The sequence below is a fragment of the Gadus morhua genome, chromosome 10, assembly GCF_902167405.1.
Source record: "Gadus morhua chromosome 10, gadMor3.0, whole genome shotgun sequence".
NCBI lineage: Eukaryota > Metazoa > Chordata > Actinopteri > Gadiformes > Gadidae > Gadus > Gadus morhua.
The window spans coordinates 13,118,972-13,142,159 of NC_044057.1; the positions used below are offsets into that span (position 1 = coordinate 13,118,972).

At 53.2% G+C, this 23,188-nt stretch overlaps 1 protein-coding gene across 6 annotated transcripts in view; it reads left to right on the plus strand.

Annotated features, from left to right (window-relative positions):
* Positions 1-23,188, plus strand: part of si:dkey-237h12.3 (teneurin-3) — a 126,538-nt gene extending 103,350 nt beyond the window's left edge. For 2 of the 6 annotated variants that reach the window (XM_030368436.1, XM_030368437.1), the window contains 12 exons: positions 1,809-1,952; positions 6,766-7,015; positions 8,766-8,786; positions 10,034-10,266; positions 13,256-13,410; positions 15,165-16,048; positions 16,655-16,830; positions 17,585-17,820; positions 18,599-18,895; positions 19,805-21,416; positions 21,720-21,850; positions 22,292-23,188. In XM_030368436.1, the coding sequence (XP_030224296.1) occupies positions 1,809-1,952; positions 6,766-7,015; positions 8,766-8,786; positions 10,034-10,266; positions 13,256-13,410; positions 15,165-16,048; positions 16,655-16,830; positions 17,585-17,820; positions 18,599-18,895; positions 19,805-21,416; positions 21,720-21,850; positions 22,292-23,047 (4,895 nt within the window). In that variant the 3' untranslated portion in view covers positions 23,048-23,188. The remainder of the gene's footprint in view (positions 1-1,808; positions 1,953-6,765; positions 7,016-8,765; positions 8,787-10,033; positions 10,267-13,255; positions 13,411-15,164; positions 16,049-16,654; positions 16,831-17,584; positions 17,821-18,598; positions 18,896-19,804; positions 21,417-21,719; positions 21,851-22,291) is intronic. The other 4 variants (XM_030368439.1, XM_030368438.1, XM_030368440.1 and 1 more) reach the window with 2 other exon arrangements.

Genomic DNA, 23,188 nt, shown 5'->3' on the forward strand with positions numbered 1-23,188 from the left:
ATCCAGATCTATGCGTTTCTTGTTAGGATTCGTGTGGACGCCTGAAACGCAAATGATGACGTCATTAGCTGGTGGGGGGCTAATGACGTCACCCTTGCGTTGGATTTTTTTATTTATTATTTTATTTGTATTCTTTTTGTAGCTTTAAATAAAAGATTGATAAAAGAATTACTAACTGTACATTAAAAAGTATTTCTGCTCAATTTAAAAGGTTGAATCTCCTTGTGAATAAATATTTGTATACAGAATGCAGGCCGTATGCGCGCAGACTTGATGGGCTCCACTTTTTTACTGTGGAGAACCAGCGCCTTGAATATTTAATACAGCTTTTCTACAGCTCGATGCGGTTTCGCAATGACTCCGTCTTTACGGCGATATTCCTGAACCGCATAAAACGAAACTGGATCGTTTTCGCCCGTTTCGGCTCCGTGTGGACGGGGCCTCAGACTCTGTGGCTGCAGTAGGAATGCAAACGCCAGCTCTCTTAGAGAGAGGGAGGGATCGAGGTCTCTCTAGCTCCAGGGAGAATGTCAACAGTTCCTTTTAAATTGACTAGGAATTACATAAAGAAGTTGAATATAATTTGTATATAACTGTATATTATAGTTATGATTGATATTTCAAAAAAATCTGCGGTTCTCACCACCTCGTACCTCTTGAGGCCGATGGCCGGTAGCTGAACCCTGAAGCTTAGTTTTATAAACAAAGCTCTCGTCTGAAATCCACACATTATGGGATGTGTTGTTACTGTATCAGTGTCCTTGGGCGCTGGAGTTATGAACCCAAGAGTGCAGTGTTTTCTGTGAAGGGCAGAGCTGTTTGGCTGCTCTGCATTCCTAATGTTTCCCGGACGGCTATATGCAGCCTCAGAGACACATCCGGTAAAAGGCCTTCGGACGGTCAGGCGAATAAAACATTTATACTGCGGATTAGAGCCACTTTACGGAGGTGTGTGCTGTGATCACGCTCATAATTAAACCAAACGCGAGGATAGTGGGACCCGTAACCGGCCGTTTACACCAGACCTTTATTATCGTGTTGTTGGGGACGCTGGACAGCCGGCAGCTCCAGGGGACGTGTGGCAGAGTCCTGACTCGCGCTGGATTAGAATGTTCTAATTGAATCCTGATGGATCTGCCTCAGAACAGTTCCAGGCAGCAGCACTCAGGATAAACCCCAGCCTCCTCGGGCAGAACCAAATCACCTTTATTTGAATATTGTTATCATTAGCATTCCTGAATTAAAACAGCAGAGTTACTTTTTAATTAGGACTTTAATTAAATACAGCCAACAGACCTGGATGGTAGGAAATCCCGGAGGTTCAGGTGAGGCCAAGCAGAACCAAACTGGTTTCTAATGGGTTATACTGGGTTCCACTACGTTCAGAGTAGACTTGTGTTCTACTGGCTTCTGGGTTCTGACTCAACCTGTGTTCTCCAGGGTTCTAACAGAGATGTGTTCTCTAGGGTTCTAACAGAGATGTGTTCTCCAGGGATCTAACAGAGCTGTGTTCTCTAGGGTTCTAACAGACCCGTGTTCTCCAGGGTTCTAGCAGAGCTGTGTTCTCCAGGGTTCTAACAGAGCTGTGTTCTCCAGGGCTCTAACAGAGATGTGATCTCCAGGGTTCTAACAGAGATGTGTTCTCTAGGGTTCTAACAGAGCTGTGTTCTCCAGGGTTCTAACCGACCCATGTTCTCCAGGGTTCTAACAGAGCTGTGTTCTCCAGGGTTCTAACAGAGCTGTGTTCTCCAGGGTTCTAACACTGCTGTGTTCTCCAGGGTTCTAACAGAGCTTTGTTCTCCTCTCAGTGTCGGTGGGTTACGAGTACGAGTCCTGCCTGGACGTGGTTCTGTGGGAGAGGAGGACCGCCGTGCTCCAGGGCTACGAACTTGACGCCTCCAACATCGGAGGATGGATGCTGGACAGACATCACGTCCTGGACGTCCAGAACGGTAGGCCTCACCGCCTGATCCCTGTAGAACGGTAGGCCTCACCGCCTGATCCCTGTAGAACGGTAGGCCTCACCGCCTGATCCCTGGAGAACGGTAGGCCTCAGCCTGTGTGTCTGTAGAACGGTAGGCCTTACCGCCTGTGTCTGTAGAACAGTAGGCCTCATCCCCTGATCCCTGTAGAACGGTAGGCCTTACCGCCTGTGCCCGTAGAACGGTAAGCCTCATGGCCTGTAGAACGGTAGGCCTCACAGCCTGTGTTTGTAGAGCAGTAGGCCTCACAGCCTGTGTCCCTGTAGAACGGTAGGCCTCACAGCCTGTGTCCCTGTAGAACGGAAGGCCTCACTGCCTATGTGTCTGTAGAACGGTAGGCCTCACTGCCTATGTGTCTGTAGAACGGAAGGCCTCACTGCCTGTGTGTGGACCTCACGGTAGGCCTCACAGCCTGTGTGTGTGTCTCTGATCCCTGGCTCTCATGCGTTATGGACAGGCAGATTTCACTTTGAACGGCAGCAATAAGTACTGGACTGAAGATGAAATATGCTCAGTCATCGTATCAGCAGCTAATAGAGCAGAGTTCTGAAGGGCCCATCATTCACCTTAATGACGACATCAATCAGAGCCACCCAGAGTTTCACAGCTCTCCACTCCAACAGGGCTGGACAGCCTCTACCTCCCAGTGTCTCCCACTCTCTCCTACACGTTTCTACTCTCTAGTCTCCACCACGTGGTCACCGGTCTCTAGTCTCTTGTCTCTCTAGTCTGGGCTCGGCTATTAAGCTTGGGCAGACAGGCTAGCCAGTCTTGATGATTTGTGTGTGTGTGTGATCCGCGCAGCGTGCACATTTGTCGCTACATGTGTGTCCATGCATCTCTTTCCAGAAGTGGATCTCCTTGAAAATACATCTGGTCTCAGCCCAGTCTCCTCTTCCGCCTCTCTCAACACAAAGTGTCCTTCAGCATTCGGATCTTCCCCACTTCCCCAATTTACCCAGAATGTGTGGTTGTGCTCGGCAGAGTTCAGCGTGTGTTGAACGGTGGACAAATGAGTGTTGATGATACAAGAGATATTGGATATTGTAGACTAGTTACTATACTAGTAACTAGAGACCAGAGATTAGATGAGACCAGTCTTTAGATCTCTGAACAGGCTACATTTACAAAAGAGCACGGCAACAAAATGGTGGCTGTTTTTTCCGGTCTGCCACATGGCAATAATGCTAACGCTAAGTTATGCTAACGCTACGCTAACCTAGCGACGAGCAGCTCTCAGAGCAGCAGCGGTGCTGTTTACTCTGAGGTACGTGGCCTCTCGGTTTAACACACAAAATGAAAGGCTCACAGTCGAACCCAATCTGTCAAGATGACTCAAGCCCCGGGTTGAGGCAGAGTGTAAGAAAAGCACACGGATGCTCGCACGAGCGTTTGATGCCGAGCGTTCTGAGTAACTGGCACATCTCCAAAGAGTGCGTCAGACAGCCGCCCAGCAGGAGGTGCAGTCACTGCCGGCTGCGGGTGTTTGTGATCCGCAGAGACACAGGATTCACTTTATCCTCGGCCTGCTTGATATGCTAATGGCGGCCGCGTCCTTTACAAGTAGTGCTCCGTCGTTAGACGGGCGGGGCGTCGGCGGAGGAAGAGGAGGAGGAGGCAGCGGCGGCTACAGGCAAAGCTGCTTCTGCGTGAACACAGCCGAGTGAGGAAGTAAATATAGGGGTTTGTTGTTGTGTCGTGTTGTTTTCGGTCGGGGCGCTACAGGCTGCTCTCTAGTCGTGTCCTAATGCACATCATCCTGAAATAGAGGAGCTGCTCCTCACAGGCGGCCTGTCTGCCGGGAGTGCCGGCTGCCAGGAGTGTTTCCGCCTGCGATCCCATTAGTTCAAGAGGGCTCTTTACCGCCAGGTGTTTATGTGAAGATGTGTGAGTCGCTGCTAGCGCTCACATCAAAGTAGCCCAACAATATCACTCCACACCTCCACGCAACATGAAGGAAAAAAAACGCCTATTTTTATTCTTTTCAAATTGTTAATCCAACCGGAGCCTCGGTGAGCCAGCCCCGTGTGACGGAGACGGTGGCTCACAGAGGAGCTGCTCTCTATCGAACTGGAGCCCGGCTCACAATGACTGATGTCCTCGTCCCTGGAGCCCATATCCAGGGCAGCTGTGAGCTCTGCCTGTCTCCTCCCAGGAGCTCTCATGCTGACCTCCTGCAACATCCAGGCCTCCTCCACCGAACCCTCCTGCTGCTCTGCAGGAGGGTATAAGGAGAAGATAAGGAGCTCTGGGGTCTCCTCTCTCCTCCCTCCTTCGAAAGGGTCTCCTCACTCTACCCGCTCCTCTCCCTCCCTCTCTCTCTCTCTCTCTCTCTCTCTCTCTCTCTCTCTCTCTCTCTCTCTCTCTCTCTCTCTCTCTCTCTCTGTCCTCACTCCCTCCCCTCCCTCCCTTCCTTCCCTCCCTTTCTCATCTCAATCTCTCCCTCCGTCCCTTCCCTCTCTCCCTCCGTCCCTTCCCTCTCTCCCTCCGTCCCTTCCCTCTCTCCCTCCGCCCTCTCCTCCCTCCCTCCCTCACTCCTCCCTCCCTCCCTCCCCCCTCCCCTCCCAGTCCCTCACCCTGTCCTCGAGCTGCCTCTCTCCCCGACCGAGAGTTGGCCGAGAGTCTCGCAAAGCGACAATGCAGAGGAGAACCCAGAAGGAGACCAATTATGACACTCCCCTCTTCCTCAGTGCCGATCTCCCCCCCACCCCCTCTCCCTGGGCCCCTCAGCCTGTCACCAAGGTGACATTGGTGGGGGCCCTCCAGGTACGGGGCCCTGCCCGCTGGTGAGCATTAATCAGGACTGCTCCGTCAGCGTTATGGTGGAGTCACGGCGAAGGGTTAGCGTACGCGGAGTGGTGCCACGTCGCGCTCCATCACTCCTGCTGCTCTATATGGATATATGGATAGAGGCATACATATACATATGTGCACTAGCAAAATGCACTACCAACATGCACTAGCACGTGCACTACCACTTGCGCTACCAACATGCACTACCAACATGCACTACCGACATACACTACCACGTCACTACCATGCGCACTACCACGTGCACTACCATCATGTACTACCACGTCCAAAGTCCTGGTCCTCAGAGTCCTTGTCCTCAGAGTCCTGGTCCTCAGAGTCCTGGTCCTCCTGATCCTCAGAGTCCTGGTCCTCAGAGTCCTGGTCCTCAGAGTCCTGGTCCTCCTGGTCCTCAGAGTCCGGGTCCTCAGAGTCCTGGTCCTCAGAGTCCTGGTCCACTCAGAGTCCTGGTCCTCAGAGTCCTGGTCCTCCTGGTCCTCAGAGTCCTGGTCCACTCAGAGTCCTGGTCCTCAGAGTCCTGGTCCTCCTGGTCCTCAGAGTCCTGGTCCTCAGAGTCCTGGTCCTCAGAGTCCTGGTCCTCAGAGTGCTGGTCCTCAGAGTCCTGGTCCTCCTGGTCCTCAGAGTCCTGGTCCTCCTGGTCCTCAGAGTCCTGGTCCTCAGAGTCCTGGTCCTCCTGGTTCTCAGAGTCCTGGTCCTCCTGGTCCTCAGAGTCCTGGTCCACTCAGAGTCCTGGTCCTCAGAGTCCTGGTCCTCCTGGTCCTCAGAGTCCTGGTCCTCAGAGTCCTGGTCCTCAGAGTCCTGGTCCTCAGAGTGCTGGTCCTCAGAGTCCTGGTCCTCCTGGTCCTCAGAGTCCTGGTCCTCCTGGTCCTCAGAGTCCTGGTCCTCCTGGTTCTCAGAGTCCTGGTCCTCCTGGTCCTCAGAGTCCTGGTCCACTCAGAGTCCTGGTCCCAGCCCCCTCTCCCTCTGAAGGTCAAGCTGTGATGGCGATCTGTCTTTGTTAGCGTTGGTTTCTGTCTCCCCGCTCCGTCCGGACCCGTCCTCCGGTTGTCCTTCAGGGGAGGGGGGGTAAGGACCCCGCGACGCGCTGGGTGTCATCGATCCTTTAATTAGGACACAGACGGCGTCTGCATTCAAACGTGCCGCTGGAGCCTAATAATTAACGACTCCCAGCATGCACCGCTCTGCTTTGATGTTTCTCCGCTGCCCTCGGCGGAGAGGCAGAGTTCTCCTCCTGGAACGCCGCTCCGCAGACAAAATATTCCTTGTGTTGAGTCATGGCGACGCCCGACGTCGCCCGGCAACGCCCGGCGGTCTGAAGCTCACCTGGCCGCACGGCGGCGCTGAATAAAAGATGGGCTCTGCTGACGGGAGATCCCAGCCAGGACGCTGGCTGCTGCTGGGAGTGTTGCAGACACTTCCTCTGCTCCCACGTGACGCAGAGTCCATGAATCATCATTTATAAATATCTCGGGGCCGCCGCGTTCCGAACGCATTACTGCAACACACTCCGGATAAAAGCCGGCACCAAGCGGCAAATACAACACATTAGAATCTACTTTAAATACGTGAGAACATTCAAAGCCATGATGCTTTAATGACACCACGGAGGTTCCCGAGACACACGACGAGGAACGCTCTCCCTTCTGTAGCTGCGGTATCTTAAGCTCTCTGCGGCCGCTGGTAGCCTGTGAAGCTCTAAACCTCAGGTGTGCTTTGAGACCCGATGTTGTCTGGGAGGAACAGGATTAATAAAGCACCATCTCGTTCCTGACAGATGTTTCACAGCAGGCTCTTGTTCTGTCGTTTTGTTGTACAAGCCAAGCCTCACCTGCCGTGTGAAGGGGGGGGGGGGGGGGGGGGGGTTGCGTTGCCATGGATACTGATCGCAGGTTCCTTCCCGGCTCGGTGATTGATGGGGCTAAACGGGAGGGACATTGATGTGAAATGTCACCTGTGGCTGCTCTCTTCCCAGGCATCCTCTACAAGGGCAGCGGGGAGAACCAGTTCATCTCGCTGCAGCCTCCCGTCATCTCCACGGTGATGGGCAACGGCCGGCGCCGCAGCATCTCCTGCCCCAGCTGCAACGGGCAGGCGCAGGGCAACAAGCTGCTGGCCCCCGTGGCGCTGGCCTGGGGCATCGACGGCAGCCTCTACGTCGGCGACTTCAACTACATCCGCCGCATCTACCCGTCGGGGAATGTGACAAGCGTCATGGAGCTCAGGTGAGGGCGCTCCGGATGTACTCTGGAACGTATCCGGCGTCATGCAGCTCAGGTGAGGGCGCTGCAGATGTACTCTGGAACGTATCCGGCGTCATGGAGCTCAGGTGAGGGCGCTGCAGATGTACTCTGGAACGTATCCAGTGTCATGGAGCTCAGGTGAGGGCGCTCCAGATGTACTCTGGAACGTATCCAGTGTCATGGAGCTCAGGTGAGGGCACTGCAGATGTTCCCTGAGAACACTGTTTGGTTTGGAGAGTCCAGTCCGCCTGATCTCATGGCCACCAGAACCGGCTCAGCCTTTTTTTCTCCCTGACGTCCTCTGACTGGAGGGCTGTTTGGCGTCTTTATCCTCAACAGAATACCGCTCAAATAGACCCCAGACATCTTTTCATCTCCCTTACAATGTGAGAATCGCCTCCACATCCATCTGGGTAATTGGATGAGACGTTTTCACATCGGTGTGTAATTGACATAATTTACGCTCCCGTTTTGAAGTGTTCATACCAGCTCTCGGCTGTTTCAAAGGGGCTGGAAATTATTGGGCCATTGTCCAGAGCACCATTCATATATGCCTTCGATATCTGGCGGACAGGAGTATTAATGTTACCCAGCCATCAGCCCATTGGTCCTGATGCCCCAAGCCGCCTCGCGCTGATTGCTTAGTCTCTAAGAGAGTTTGGCGTGTCGGTGAAACAGCGGTATGTAGGACACGATACCGAAACCGGCCCTTTGCGTCCAGACAGCTGAACACGTTAATCCACAAGGCCTTCTCCTTGGTGATTAACATGTGCGGCTTCTGTCAGACAACCTAATCAATATTCAATATGAGGAGCTAGAATGTAACCCAAGGTAATGAAATGTGAAGTAGTGTAGTGTGTGTAGAAGGATCTCCACCACACACTGCCCTGTTTCATAACCGTTTGGTCTGCTTGGTGGACAAACAGATAAACTGTCTGAATGTTGTGGGACATACTGGTTAATCTGTCTAAATGTTGCTGGACAGACAGGGTAAACTGTCTGAATGTTGTTGGACAGACAGGGTAAACTGTCTGAATGTTGTTGGACAGACTGGTAAACTGTCTGAATGTTGTTGGACAGACTGGTAAACTGTCTGAATGTTGTTGGACAGACTGGTAAACTGTCTGAATGTTGTTGGACAGACTGGTAAACTGTCGGAATGTTCTTGGACAGACGGATAAACTATCTGAATGTTGGGCAGACCGCTGTGCTGGTTTTAATGAAGTGACCCAGATGGACATGACCCAAATGAAGAGGTCCGTTGTGGCCGAGGTTGTCTGTCTGATGAGCCTGGTCAGGGAACATGAGCGTACCGTTGACCGTTGACCAGTCAGGTCACAACACTGTCATCAACCCCCAAGCGCTGAGCGTGAGCAGCAGCATGGGATGAACCCACTCACCTCTCAATCCTCTGAGGGTCACATCCCTAAGACTGGAGCAACTCTGTCACAGGTCAACTGCTGCTCGGACTCCTCCTCCTTCTCTTATCTCCTCATCCTCTTCGCTCCTCCGCCTCTCCTCTCCTCCTCCTCGTCTTTAACCCCTTGAATTTGTAGGATTGGTAAATGTTATTTATGGTATTTAATTGTTATTGGATTAATCAATAGGAGTTTATATCCAATAAGTCGTTGGTAGCATGAATGTGTTGCTTGAATACTTAACCCTTGTATTTAGTAAAATACTATCTCTCCTCTCCTTCCCTCCTTCCTCCTCTCTCCTCTGCCTGCTGTAGAAACAAAGACTTTAGACACAGGTATGTGGTTCAATCCCTCTCCTCATCTCTCCTGCTCTCCCAACGCTCTCGCTATCACCCTCTCTCCCTCCCCATATCTCTTTCCCCATCTCTCTCTCTCCTAATCCCTCTCTCTCTCTCTCTCTCTCTCTCTCTCTCTCTCTCTCTCTCTCTCTCTCTCTCTCTCTCTCTCTCTCTCTCTCTCTCTCTCTCTCTCCCCCCCCCCCTCCTCCCCCCTCGCTCTCTCTCCCTCCCTCCTCTCTCACCCCTCCCTCCCTCAGACCATCAGTACCAGTGCACTAGGTGTAGATCAGCATTATGTACTGGAGGAGACAGAGCAGCGTAATGCTTCGGTCGGCCTTCAAAGAACGTTTACGACTCAATGGGAATTTGAGCTGTTTTTTTACAGTAACTGCATTCATTTTTACACCATCAGAGCACTCAAGCAGCAGTTTAATGTCATTTATGTCAGTCGTTCCCGAATAGAAAGGTTATGTCCCTCCACCTGTTGTGTTTAAATGTCTCATAAAGCATGCTTCACTGTTCTGCTGCCAGCCAACAGTCATGTTTAATATAACGGCATATATTATAGTATAATATAATATAGTATAATGTAGAACAATATATTAATAATATATAATTTAATATAATATAGTACAATATATTATCTATAATTTAATATAATAAAGTATAATATAACATGATATAGTATAGTACAACACAATATAGTATAACATAGTTTAATATAATATTGTATAATATAGTATAATTTAAAATATTATAGTATAATATAACACAATATAGCATAATATAGTATAATAAAACATAATATAGTAATACATTACATAATATAGTATAATATAGTGTAATATAATATAACATTGTTTAATATAGCATAATATAGTATAATATAGCACAATACAGCATTTTAGTATAATATAACATAATATAGTATTACATGACATAATATAGTATAATATATCATATGTACATAATATAATGTAATGTAATATAATATAGTATAACATAATATTATGAAATAATATGTGATGTCATGCAATTTAACATAATATTTAATTATGTTATGTAATGTCATGCAATGTAATGTAGATAATATAAAATAATGAGGTATAATGTTATGTAATGTTTTATCATGTAAAATTATGTTATGACATATATTTACACATCATAATATAATATAATAACGTGTAACCCTTGGGCTCTGCCAGTGAACCCTCAGTAATCCCCTTTCCTCTGTGTGTGAGCAGCAACAACCCGGCCCACCGCTACTACCTGACCACCGACCCGGTGTCGGGCCAGCTCTACGTGTCCGACACCAACTCCAGGAGGATCTACCGGCCCCGGGTCCTGGGGGGCACCAAGGAGCTGACGGCCAACGCTGAGGTGGTGGCCGGCACCGGGGAGCACTGCCTGCCCTTCGACGAGAACCACTGCGGGGACGGCGGCAAGGCCCCGGAGGCCTCACTCACCGGACCCAAAGGTACCAGGAACGTCTGGTTCACATGGGACCACCTGGTCCACTAGGACCCACAGGGGCCTGAGACCAGGAACATCTAGTCTGCATAGGACCACCTGGTCCACATAGGACCACCTGGTCCACTAGGACCCACAGGTGCCTGAGACCAGGAACATCTAGTCCGCATAGGACCACGTGGTCCACATACGACCACCTGGTCAACATACGACCACCTGGTCCACCAGGGCCCAAAGCTACCTGAGACCCAAAGCTACCTGAGACCCAGGAGCATCTAGTTCATATAGGACCACATGGTCCTCTAAGGACCTTACACCTGCTTACCAGAGGGCCTTCCTGTTGTTTTGGTCGAGCGTCGTTTTAGCGACACTCTCGTGGAGAGTAGACTTCATGATCACAGGAAGCGTACCGAGAAACGAGACATCCCTCAGGGAACGCGGTTTTAACGAGACGAGCCCAGAGAAAGGGGAGCTCAACGTTTTATGACTTCATTCACAGAGAACACGATTAATATTCCTCCACACAGAATAAACATCAGGCTGACTGCAAACTTGCCCATTACCACATCCATCTACTGAAGTGCTGTGAAAGACGACAGATGTTCACACATTATATCAGCAGAAAGGTGGGACCTGGAGAACACATCTCAACACGTCCATCATTCGTCCCACGCTGGTCATCCGCTACCTCTCCCACTGCAGGACTGGAACCCATTGTGTTACTCCATGTTACGCCTAGACAAAAGGATGAAAACCACGATCTCATCAAACAAGAGGAAATCAAAGATTAGAATCAACTGCTAACAATTCATGATCTAATCAAACATGATGAAATCAAATACACAAATCAATCGCTAACCAATCAGATGGATCTGTGAACTCCTCACCTGGTTGTTAAAGTAGGTCAGAGTCAGGAAACACATGAAACCAGATCTTGGATATATCACTGAGAAAGCACTTTCCACAGTTAGAGTGGGTGCGGGTCTATAGGGTGCAGGGACTGTATAGGGTGCTGTCCCTTGGAAAGCAGAGCATAGGAGAAGTTTATGATAGTGAAGCATACACCAGGCTGGAGCGCGGGGAGACAGGAGGATATGAACTAATGATGGAGTGGGCGGAAGAGCTTTTATTATTTCCCTTCCTCTCCTCATGTTGGCGGAGTTCTGCCCAAGAGTGACACTTTTCATCTGTCAGACGACGAGCTGTCAGCCTCTCGTCTGGGACTATCTCTTCCTCCTTCTCCTCCTCTTCCTCCCCATCAACATCTTCCTCCTCCTCTTCCTCCTGCTCTTCCTCCTCCCCTTCCTCCTCCTCTTCCTCCTCCCCTTCCTCCTCCTTCTCTTCCTCCCCCCCTCCTACCCAGCCTCTCCCCCACCGACGCCTCCTCCGACTGCTCCTCCTCACCCTCCTCTCTTCCTCCTACCCCGCCCTCCTAAACCATATCATCCTCCTCCACCTCCTTCTTCTCATCACACCACTGCCACCCACACCACCGTCCCTTCTTCCATCGTTTCCTCCTCCGTCGCCTCCTCCATCATCCCCTTCTCCTTCTTCTTCAAAACGCCTCCACCTTCTTAACATCTCTGCATGAAATAAACCTTAGTCTGCAGATAAATATAGACACACAAACACACACACACACCCTCACACTTACCCAGCTAAACAGATTGTAATTCTGTTCAGCAGATCCAAAGCAACACGTTTTAAAAGTGTTCTTCCTCGTGGGCTGAGGGTGAGAAACCCTCACAGGCTGAGGGGCACTACGGCTGACAGCAGTGTTGTGCTCAGGTAGGGAGGGGAGAGAGAGGGGGGAGAGAGGGGGGAGCATGGGGGACAGAAAGGGATATGGAGATGGATGAAGAGAGAGAGGGAGGGGAGAGATGAAAGTGAGTGGGGGAGATAGGGAGAGAGAGATGAGAATGTAGGGGAGCGATAGGGAGAGACTGGGGGGAGACAGAAGGAGAGAGAGAGGAGAGTGTTGGGGGAGACAGAGGGAGCGGGGGAGGGCGAGGCTGGGAGCTGTGTTAATATATCTTCAGTGGGCGGGGCGGTGTGAGCGACTGGTACCCTGAGCCGCGGCTCTGTCAGTCGGATGATTCAGCCTGCCGTTGTCTCCATGGCAACTGCCTGCATTTCACCACTTTCAGCCGAAATTGGTGAAAGCTGTCATTTCCGCTCCTCCACTCATCACTTATCAGATGGAGTCGGGGGGTCGGGACCCTCGCTGCTGAAGTGACCGGTCGCGCCCCGACAGACCTCACCCCCACCACCCTCCTCCTCCCTCCCCTCTTTACCTCCCCCCCGGTCTCAAACCACCCCCCAGCTGTCTCCCCCACGTCCTCCTCCCCCTCAGTTGTCGTCCCCTAGTCTCCCTCCCCCCAGTCTCCCCCCCCAGTTGTCTCCCCCCCCCCCAGTCTGCCCCCCCCTCAGTCTACCCCAGCCAACCCCCCCAGTTGTCTCCCCTAGCCTCCCCCCGGGTGGTGAGCAGGCTACGCCCATGCAGTCGTTCCTCTCCACGCTGACAAATTATTCACCAGCAGAAAAGCCGGCTGAATTATTGATGGATGTGCTTTCTGCAGTGACCTGAATAATACGGAGCCAAGCTAGACACATGTTCCCGCCATGTTCTGGTCACCGAGTCTCCGCCGCACGCATCCCGGCTCCCGTCGCCTTTGCTGCAGCCGGCTGGCAGTACTCCCTCAGTACCGGACCACAGAACAACGCCTCACCAGCACTGGGACAGTCAACTTAGGATCCCAGAGTCGCTCTCCAGCTTCAACCAAAGACTCACATGTTCAGAGTCACCTGGACAATTCGCCCCATACCCTTCCATTCTCATATTTTTAGAGTTGAACAACTCTCGGTTTAGTCAGGCCCGCATTTGGGTCGGCCAACATTTTGGGAGAGGGGTATGTGCCCCTCGGACACACCCCTAAGCCCCTTTCCTCCTCCTCCTCCTCCTCCTCCTCCTCCTCCTCCTCCTCCTGCTCCTCCAGGCATCGCGGTGGACCGGAACGGCCTCATCTACTTCGTGGACGGGACCACCATCCGCAAGGTGGACCAGAACGGCATCATCTCCACCTTCCTGGGCTCTAACGACCTGACGTCGCCGCGACCGCTCACCTGCGACAGCAGCATGGATATCAATCAGGTACCCCCCCCCCCCCCCCCCCCCCCCCCCCCCCCTCCCGCTGGGCCACATCTACCCCACCACCCCCCCTCCTCCTGCTGGGCCTCACCCACCCCCCCGCCGCTCGGCCTCACCCCCCATGAAGCAGCACTCACCCTTTCTTAGTGACCCCTCCACATGCACATCACACCATGAGGGGATCTGATCAGAAGATCTGATCAGGAGATCTGATCAGGAGATCTGATCAGATGATCAGGTGAGGGGGCTCATTGAGGAGCCAAAGCAGAAACAGAATGTCCCTCTTAACGGTTTGAGGACAGAGTTTAATCTGCTGAAAGTCAGGTGAGGAGTCAGGAGGACTGGGAGAGGGTCTGAGTAGCGGGCCTCACTCCTACCTCACTACCAGTCTTCACCTATCAGCCTCCAGACCTCCCCGTTCCCTCCTCCTCCCGGCTTAGACGAGGTGATGTCTCCTTAGCGCTCGGACCAGCAGAGAGCAGCTGTCACATGAGGAGACCGGGTTAAATCATGAACACAAGATGATGCTGAACAATAGCTTTTAGTTTCACAGAGTCCAGTCGTACGGTACAACTCCCCCTACAAGGTACCGGACTCTTGTTGTGTTCCTAATTATTCATATGAAAGGTCAACATAAACAGGTTTAACTAAAGGTTTAGAAATTAATGAAACCCGTCCACCACAGCAGTAATACAGTCCCCTTCCACAGGAGGACCCTCTCAGACCCTGAGACCCTGGTAGACCCTCCCAGACCCTAGTATACCCAGGTAGACCCTCTCAGATCCTGGTAGATCCTCTCAGAACCTGGTATACCCAGGTAGACCCTCTCAGACCCTGGTATACCCTGGTAGATCCTCTCAGACCCTGGTAGACCCATCAGACAGTGGTAGACCCATCAGACCCTGGGAGACCAATCGGACCCTGGTAGACCCTCTCAGACCCTGGGAGACCCATCAGACCCAGCTCTGTGTCTCTGTGTTCAGGGTGGCCACAGCAGAGAAAGGTTTTCATGGCCAACCAAAAGACCAGTTTTCATGGTTCTGCTCACCTGGTCCTGCTCCCCTGGTTCTGCTAGCCTGGTTATTCTAGCCGTGTTCTGCCAGCCTGGTTCTCTAACCCGGGGTTTGGCTGGCGGTGGATATTTGTGAATTTTATTTTAATTACCGTCTGGGAGACGTCGGTTCAGGAGCGATTCAGCGTTTTTCCTGACACAATTCCCCGTTTCAAGGCCAAATCCATCAGCTGCTACGTCTCACTCTCCGACACATTAGCATAAGACTGTCATAACCACGGCAGATTGGTTCTCTGGATCCAAATGAGCTGCTGGAGACATGTGGAGGTCATGCTTCGGTTCCTGGAGAGACAGCAGCACAGGAAAGGCTATGTTTAATACATGAGAAGGGTCTATTGGTGGTGGAGGGAAATTTGTATAAATCACTGCGCAGTAATAGAATACTAGAACTATAGTCAATAGAATCCCCTGTAGCGCCCCTAGTGCCGTTAGTCCTCCCAGTACCAAGCCTTAGGACACCCCCAAACGCTGAGCCTCTTCAGGAGAACCCCCCCACCCCAAGGGAAGGAACCTTCAGACGGGGTTTGAATCCTAAGGAACCTTAACAAAGTGTGTTTGTCCCCTAAGGAACATTAACAAAGAGTGTTTGTCTCTTAAGGAACCTTAATAAAGTGTGTCTGACTCCGAAGGAACATTAACCCAGCGTGTCTGACTCCTAAGTACCTTCCACCGTGCGTTGTCCCAGGTGATCCTGGAGTGGCCGACGGACCTGGCCGTGAGCCCCATGGACAACTCTCTGTATGTGCTGGACAGCAACATCGTGCTGCGCATCACGGAGGCGGGCCAGGTGAGCATCGCGGCCGGGCGGCCCCTCCACTGCCCGCTGTCCGGGGGTGAGCCCCGCCCGGGCGCCGGCCAGCGGGCGCGGTTCAGCCCCCTGGAGAACGCCGTGTCGCTGGCCGTGTCATACCATGGGGACTTCTACGTGGCCGAGACGGACGAGCGACGCTTCAGCCGGATCCGCCGCGTGTCGGTGGGCGGGGAGATCACGCACCTGGCCGGCGCCGCCTCCGACTGCGACTGCAAGAACGACGCCAACTGCGACTGCTACCAGAGCGGGGACGGATACGCCAAGGACGCCCGGCTCAACGGGCCGTCCTCGCTGGTGGCGGCGCCCGACGGGACGCTGTACGTGGCCGACCTCGGGAACATCCGGATCCGGGCGATCTCCAGGAACGGGCCCGCCCTGGGCTCCACGGCCAGCACCTACGAGGTGGCATCGCCGGACGTCCAGGAGCTGTACGTGTTCGACCTGAACGGGACGCACCAGCACACGGCCAGCCTGCTCACCGGCGAGCCCAAGTTCTCCTTCAGCTACAGCACCGACAACGACGTCACCGCCGTCACCGACAGCAACGGCAACACCCTGCGGATCCGACGGGACCCCAACCGGACCCCGGTGCGGATCGTCGCTCCCGACAACCAGGTGATCTGGCTTGCGATGGGCACGAACGGGGGACTGAAGACGCTGACCGCCCAGGGCATGGAGTTGGTGCTGCTCACCTACCATGGCAACAACGGCCTCCTGGCAACCAAGACCTCGGAGATCGGCTGGACCACCTTCTATGAGTGAGCATAACCTCGTTAGGTTAAATGAATCCCTCCACCAATCACCCTTCTCTGCTTCTGCTTCTACTAGGTGGTTCAGCTGGCTCAGTTCCTGTCTCTGAGTTCCACTAGGTTGAGTTCCATCAGCTGGTTATTACCTTTAAGGCACTGCTCCCGGCTGTGTTTCCGGCACTTGCTACTGTTTCTAAAGGCGTAATGGGGTCACCATGGTGACCTGTCTGACAGCCATTGTCAGGACGTCGTTTTCTTTCGGGGAATGTTTAATTACAGCGGGGTGCAACTAAGAGGGGAAAAGTGTTTAGCCGACATGAGGATGACATGGTAATCAACCCCAAGGCTGAATTCATTCAGCCTTGGTGTGAAGGTCTTCTTTAAATCCTCAAAGTGGTCGTTGTTGAAACGTTTCAACAAGATGGTCGCACGGTTCCCTTTCATCCCACTCCAAAATGTTTCTGGTTCAAAAAAGTTTCTGTAGAAAAGGACATTTAACAGAAGCACAGTGAAAGGCGACACCCGCGGTCTGGAAAGGCAAAGTGCTGCAATTGCAAAGCCGTTTTTTTCCACGTTTAAAACATTTGCTATTTTCCTTCCCTGGTCTTTTAACAGCTATGACAGCGAAGGGCGGCTCATGAACGTGACGTTTCCCACGGGAACGGTGAATAACTTGTACACCGACTTGAACAGCGCTCTCACGGTGGACATCGAGAGCTCCCTGACTGACGAGGAAATCAGCATAACGACCAACACGTCCACACTGCAAGCCTTCTACACGCTCACTCAAGGTGAGGCTGCGCCGGCTCTCAGGGATGAGCAGCTCTTTGAAGTGCTGTCATTCCACCTGCGGCGTGTTTGGTCTGTTCCCATTGCAGCAGACGCTGCAGAACGCGTCTCCTCGCCCGCCGCTGACCCAGTTCAGAGACATGTTGGGCGGTTTCACATCCATGCTGTTTCAAGCGTGGATATTATGTGACTCTCCATATGTTTCAATGTTGATTTGTACATCACTTTAAGAGCATCCAAACTGATCCAGCGATTTTGAGAGGTTATCTGACAGCGTTGGGGTGAGGGTGGCAGAGTTCAGTCGGGAGGAGTCATGTATCATGATCCAGTAGATCACCGGCCTCTCAGTACTGCATGCCCTGCCTCGTTCCGTTATCTAGAATCAAGAATTCTCTAATATCTCTTTAGTTAACATCTAAGTATCTGCTGGTTTTACATCACTTAAACAAATTCAAGGGAAGAGGATATCTTTTTACCTACTTTAAAAATATGTCTTTAACGGAATAAAAGCAACGATTATGCAGTTTTTCAATCAGAATCTCCTCCTTTATTCATTTTGATCCTTGCATGCTTGTTGCATTTATTCAACCGCTTTTTATTCTGTGAACATCTGATTCTGTTATCTCTGCCTAGGTAGCTATGCATTCTCATGTTACTGGTCCCTCCGGGGTAGTGCATCACAGAGCTAGTGGTACTGGTTCTGTTCTACTGGTTCTGCTGGGTTGGATCTCATAGTGTTCCATTCTGCTCCTCCAGACCAGTGTAAGAGCAGCTACCAGGTGGGCTTTGACAACTCCCTGAGGATCTCCTACGCCAACGGGATGGACACCCACTACCAGACCGAGCCTCACATCCTGGCCGGCGCCGCCAACCCCACCGTAGCACGCCGCAACATGAGCCTACCCGGAGACACCGGCCAGAACCTGGTGGAGTGGCGCTTCCGAAAGGAGCAGAGCCGTGGGAAGGTCATTGTGTTCGGACGCAAACTCAGAGTAGGTCGTCCCTGGCCTCCAGGTCGTCGTGTTCGGACCACACTCAGACCACTTCCCCCCTTTTGTCAACGGATTTGACAATGGATTGCTCCAGACAGCCCCAGATAGCTTCAGACAGATTTGGAAAGATTAAGTGATCTAGAGAGAAAGATGTACATACACATATCTTAGCTTGAGACAGATCTAGACGGATGGATCTGAAAGGACAGCTCTAGATGGACAGAGCCAAAAGATCAGAACTATAGATGATCAGAGCTAGAATTACAGATGTAGGTGGACAGATCTAGATATATCTTGGCTCCAGACACCCAGAATGAGCCTCCCTCACACTGTTACAATTTACAAAGACCCCTCAGCCAGATAAGGCTAGGTGAGGCGGATTAAACCAGCCATCATCAACACACTCCTCAACGCCCCAACCCACCCTAACCCTAGCCCACCCTAAACCATACCCTAGCCTACCCTAACCCTATCCCTAGCCCACCATAACCATAGCCTGCCCTAACCCTAGCCGACCCTAACCCTAGCCCACCCTAACCCTAGCACACCCTAACCCTAGCTCACCCTAACCCTACCCCACCCTAACCCTATCCATAATGCACCCTAACCCTAGCCAACCCTAACCCTAGTCCACCCTAACCCTAGCTCACCCTAACCCTAACCCTAGCTCACCCTAACCCTAACCATAGCCCACCCTAACCCTAACCCTAGCCCACCCTAGCCCAACCTAACCCTAACCCTAGCTCACCCTAACCCTCGCCCCCCGTCTCCCTACCAGGTCAACGGTCGGAACATCCTGTCCGTGGACTACGACCGCACGCTGCGGACGGAGAAGATCTACGACGACCACAGGAAGTTCCTGCTGAAGATCATCTACGACGCCACAGGCCAGCCGGTGGTGTGGGTGCCCAGCAGCAAGCTGCTGCCCGTCAACGTGAGCCGCAGCAGCAGCGGCCAGATCACCGTCCTCCAGAGAGGGCCCACGGTGGAGCGGGTGGAGTACGACGCCCAGGGACGCCTGGTCTCCAGGGTGTTCGCTGACGGACGCACCTGGAGCTACACCTACCTGGAGAAGGTGAGCACCGCACACCTGGAGAAGGTGTCAAGGAGAATTTGGGATCAAGCTCATTGCTTCTACAGGACACCAGGAAGGACAACAGTATCCTCAGAGCACCTCTATCAGTATTCAAATCTGTTGTTCTGTGTCCTGCCGTCACTGCAGGGCTAGCGCAGGCTAGCGGCAGGTTTAGCCCTGGCTAGCGACAGGGTTAGCGCTGGCTAGCAGCAGGGCTAGAACCAGGGGCCTGCAGCGGGCTTTCATCAGCCCAAGTTAGCATCTGTGTGCTTAGCATTAGGCTAATGATTTGCATGAGGACTCTCCACACAGGATGACTGCCACAAGCCTAATAGCATAATGATAATAAAACACATTTGCACGACTTTCAAAAGGAGAAACAAATCATTGTTAGCAGCAGATAATGATGTTTTTTAAATGAACAAGTGGCTATGGTAACGATTAATCAGGCCCCAAGCAGGTTAGTCAGCCAGCAGTTCAATACACTGAATAATTCATAGGCTTTAGAATCCATTATTATTTCATCAGCATTCACTTTAAACGTATCTCTCTAAGATTGCTTTACGGTGGAGTTTCAGTTAATTTATCTTGACCAGTTTTTAACCTGGGATCGTCTCTCTCGCTCTCTTCCTCTATAATACCATAAAATGCTCTCTCTCTCTCTTTCCCTCTCTCTCTCTCGCATGCTGTCAATGCTCTCTCTCGTGCTGTCCATACTCTCTCTCTCTCTCTCTCTCTCTATCCATACTCACTGTTTGTCTGTGTCTCGGTCTCTCTCCCTCTCATGCTTTCCATGCTCTCTCTTTCTCTCTCTCATACTGTCCATACATTCACTCTCTCTCTCTCTCTCTCTCTCTCTCTCTCTCTCTCTCTCTCTCTCTCTCTCTCTCTCTCTCTCTCTCTCTCCAGTCCCTGGTGCTGTTGCTCCACAGCCAGCGTCAGTACATCTTCGTGTTCGACTCCCTGGACCGGCTCTCTGCGGTCACCATGCCCAGCGTGGCGCGCTACTCCATGCAGACACTGCGCTCCGTGGGCTACTACCGCAACCTGTACCACCCCCCGGAGAGCAACGCCTCGGTGGCCGTGGACTACAGCGAGGACGGCCTCCTGCTGAGGGTGGCCCACCTTGGCACGGGCCGGCGCGTGCTCTACCGCTACCGCCGCTTCAACAAGCTGTCGGAGATCCTGTACGACTCCACGCGCGTCAGCTTCACCTACGACGAGACGGCGGGCGTGCTCAAGACGGTCAACCTGCAGAACGAGGGCTTCATCTGCACCATCCGCTACCGGCAGGTGGGCCCGCTCATCGACCGGCAGATCTTCCGGTTCAGCGAGGACGGCATGGTGAACGCCCGCTTCGACTACACCTACGACAGCAGCCTGCGCGTCACCAGCGTGCAGGGCGTCATCAACGAGACGCCGCTGCCCATCGACCTCTACCAGTTCGACGACATCTCGGGGAAGATCGAGCAGTTCGGCAAGTTCGGCGTGATCTACTACGACATCAACCAGATCATCTCCACCGCCGTCATGACCTACACCAAGCACTTTGACGCCCACGGCCGCATCAAGGAGATCCAGTACGAGATCTTCCGCTCCCTCATGTACTGGATCACCTTCCAGTACGACGACGTCGGCCGCGTCATCCGCCGCGAGATCAAGATCGGCCCGTTTGCCAACACCACGCAGTATGCCTACGAGTACGATGTGGACGGCCAGCTGCAGGCCGTCTACCTCAACGAGAAGGCCACCTGGCGCTACACCTACGACCTCAACGGGAACCTGCACCTGCTCAACCCGGGGAACAGCGCCCGGCTGCTGCCGCTGCGCTACGATCTGCGGGACCGCATTACGCGGCTGGGCGACGTGCAGTATCGCCTGGACGAGGACGGCTTCCTGCGCCAGCGCGGCTCCGACATCTTCGAGTACAACTCCAAGGGGCTGCTGGTGAGGGTGTACAGCAAGGCCGGCGCCTGGAGCGTGGTGTACCGCTACGACGGGCTGGGTCGCCGCGTCTCCACCAAGACCTCCACCGGCCCCCACCTGCAGTACTTCTACGCCGACCTCAGCTACCCGGCCCGCATCACGCACGTGTACAACCACTCCAGCTCCGAGATCACCTCGCTGTACTATGACCTGCAGGGACACCTGTTTGCCATGGAGATCAGCAGCGGTGAGGAGTTCTACATCGCCTGCGACAACACTGGCACGCCGCTGGCCGTGTTCACCAGTGACGGGCTGCTGGTGAAGCAGGTGCAGTACACGGCCTACGGGGAGGTCTACTTCGACTCCAACCCCGACTTCCAGCTGGTGCTGGGCTTCCACGGGGGGCTCTACGACCCCCTGACCAAACTGCTGCACTTCGGGGAGCGGGACTACGACATCATGCCCGGGCGCTGGACCGTCCCCGACATCAGCACCTGGCAGAGGGTCAGCAAGGAGCCTGTGCCCTTCAACCTCTACATGTTCCAGAGCAACAACCCCATCAGCAAGGTGCTGGAGCTCCGGGAGTATGTGGCCGGTGAGGAACCCACACACACACGTCACATCACAACACGTCACATGACATGTGAACCTCACAACACGTCACATGACAACAGGTCACATGACTCGTTTTCTCCATGTTGCCAAGGCCTGCAGCAGTTCTGGAACATCAAAGCACATGTTTTGTGTTGTAAATGTCAGTTAAGTTCTCTTTCTCGTGAGTCAGCGTGTTGGTCTCGCTCACTAACGGTGTTATCTCCCAGGGGGAACCGTGCAGTTGCGCGAGCGTGAATACAGAACCGCGTCCGTGACAACACTAACACGAGTCTTTGTGTTGCAGATGTGAACAGCTGGCTAGTGACCTTTGGGTTCCACCTCCACAACACCATCCCCGGCTTCCCCGTGCCCAAGTTCGACCTCAGCGTGCCGTCCTACGAGCTGAAGAAGAGCCAGCTCTGGGATGACCTGCCGGTCAGTTCCAAGGAACACCCCACACACCAGATGGGGTGGAGATATGTAGATATCTACAGAGATGTTGTGTAGACAAGTAGAGATGTAGAGTTTGAGATGTTGAGTAGACATGAAGAGATAGAGAGATGTGTATAGACATGTAGAGAGATGTGTAGACCTGTAGAAAGATGTTGTGTAGACATGTAGAGATCTAGAGAGATATTGCATAGACATGTAGAGATGAAAAGATGATGTTGAGATAAAGAGATGTAGAGATGCTGTGTAGACATGTGGAGAGATATTGTGGAGACATGTTAAGTCATGGTTAGCTCTTGTTTAGAGATGTTACTGAGGGATGGGAATAGGGGTTGAGATGCCTTGAGATGTTCCTTATAGATTGTGGCTGCTCTGACGTCTTGTTGTATTTCCTAGTTGGCCTAGCTCTAACCTGTCCCTCCCCAGGCCATCTCGGGCGTCCAGCGGGAGGTGAACCGGCAGGCCGTTTCGCTGCTGTCCTTCGAGCGGCTGCCCGAGGTGCGCTACGCCCGGGGGCGGCGCGGCGAGAAGCCCTGGCTCTGGTTTTCGGCGCCCTCCTCCCCCATCGGCCGAGGCGTCATGTTCGCCGTGTACAAGGGCAGCGTGCACACGCACGCGCTCAACGTGGCGGGCGAGGACTGCGTGAAGGTGGCCTCCATCCTCAACAACGCCTTCTACCTGGAAGACCTGCACTTCACCCTGGAGGGCCGCGACACCCACTACCTGGTGAAGCCCGGCCTCCCTGACACCGACTTGGCCGCGCTGCACCTGACCAGCGGCCACCGCACGCTGGAGAACGGCGTCAACGTCAGCGTGAGCCAATCCACCACCGTGCTGGACGGACGCACGCGGCGCTTCGCCGACGTGGAGGTGCGGCGCGGCGCCCTGGCGCTGCACGTGCGCTACGGCTCCACGGTGGATGAGGAGAAGGGCCGTGTGGTGGAGCTGGCCCGACAGGCGGCGCTGGCGGGGGCCTGGGCCCGGGAGCAGCAGCGGGTGAGGGAGGGGGAGGAGGGGGCGCGGCCCTGGACCGAGGGGGAGAAGAGGCAGCTCCTCAGCAGCGGGAAGGTGCTAGGCTACGACGGCTACTTCGTGCTCTCCATCGAGCAGTACCCCGAGCTGGCCGACAGCGCCAACAACATCCACTTCCTCAGGCAGAGCGAGATCGGGAAGAGGAGGTAACACAGAGGAGGAGGAGGAGGAGCAGAGGGCCTTGAGTAGAGGAGGAGGAGCAGAGGGCCTCCAGTAGAGGAGGAGGAGCAGAGGGCCTCCAGTAGAGGAGGAGGAGGAGCAGAGGGCCTCCAGTAGAGGAGGAAGAGGAGG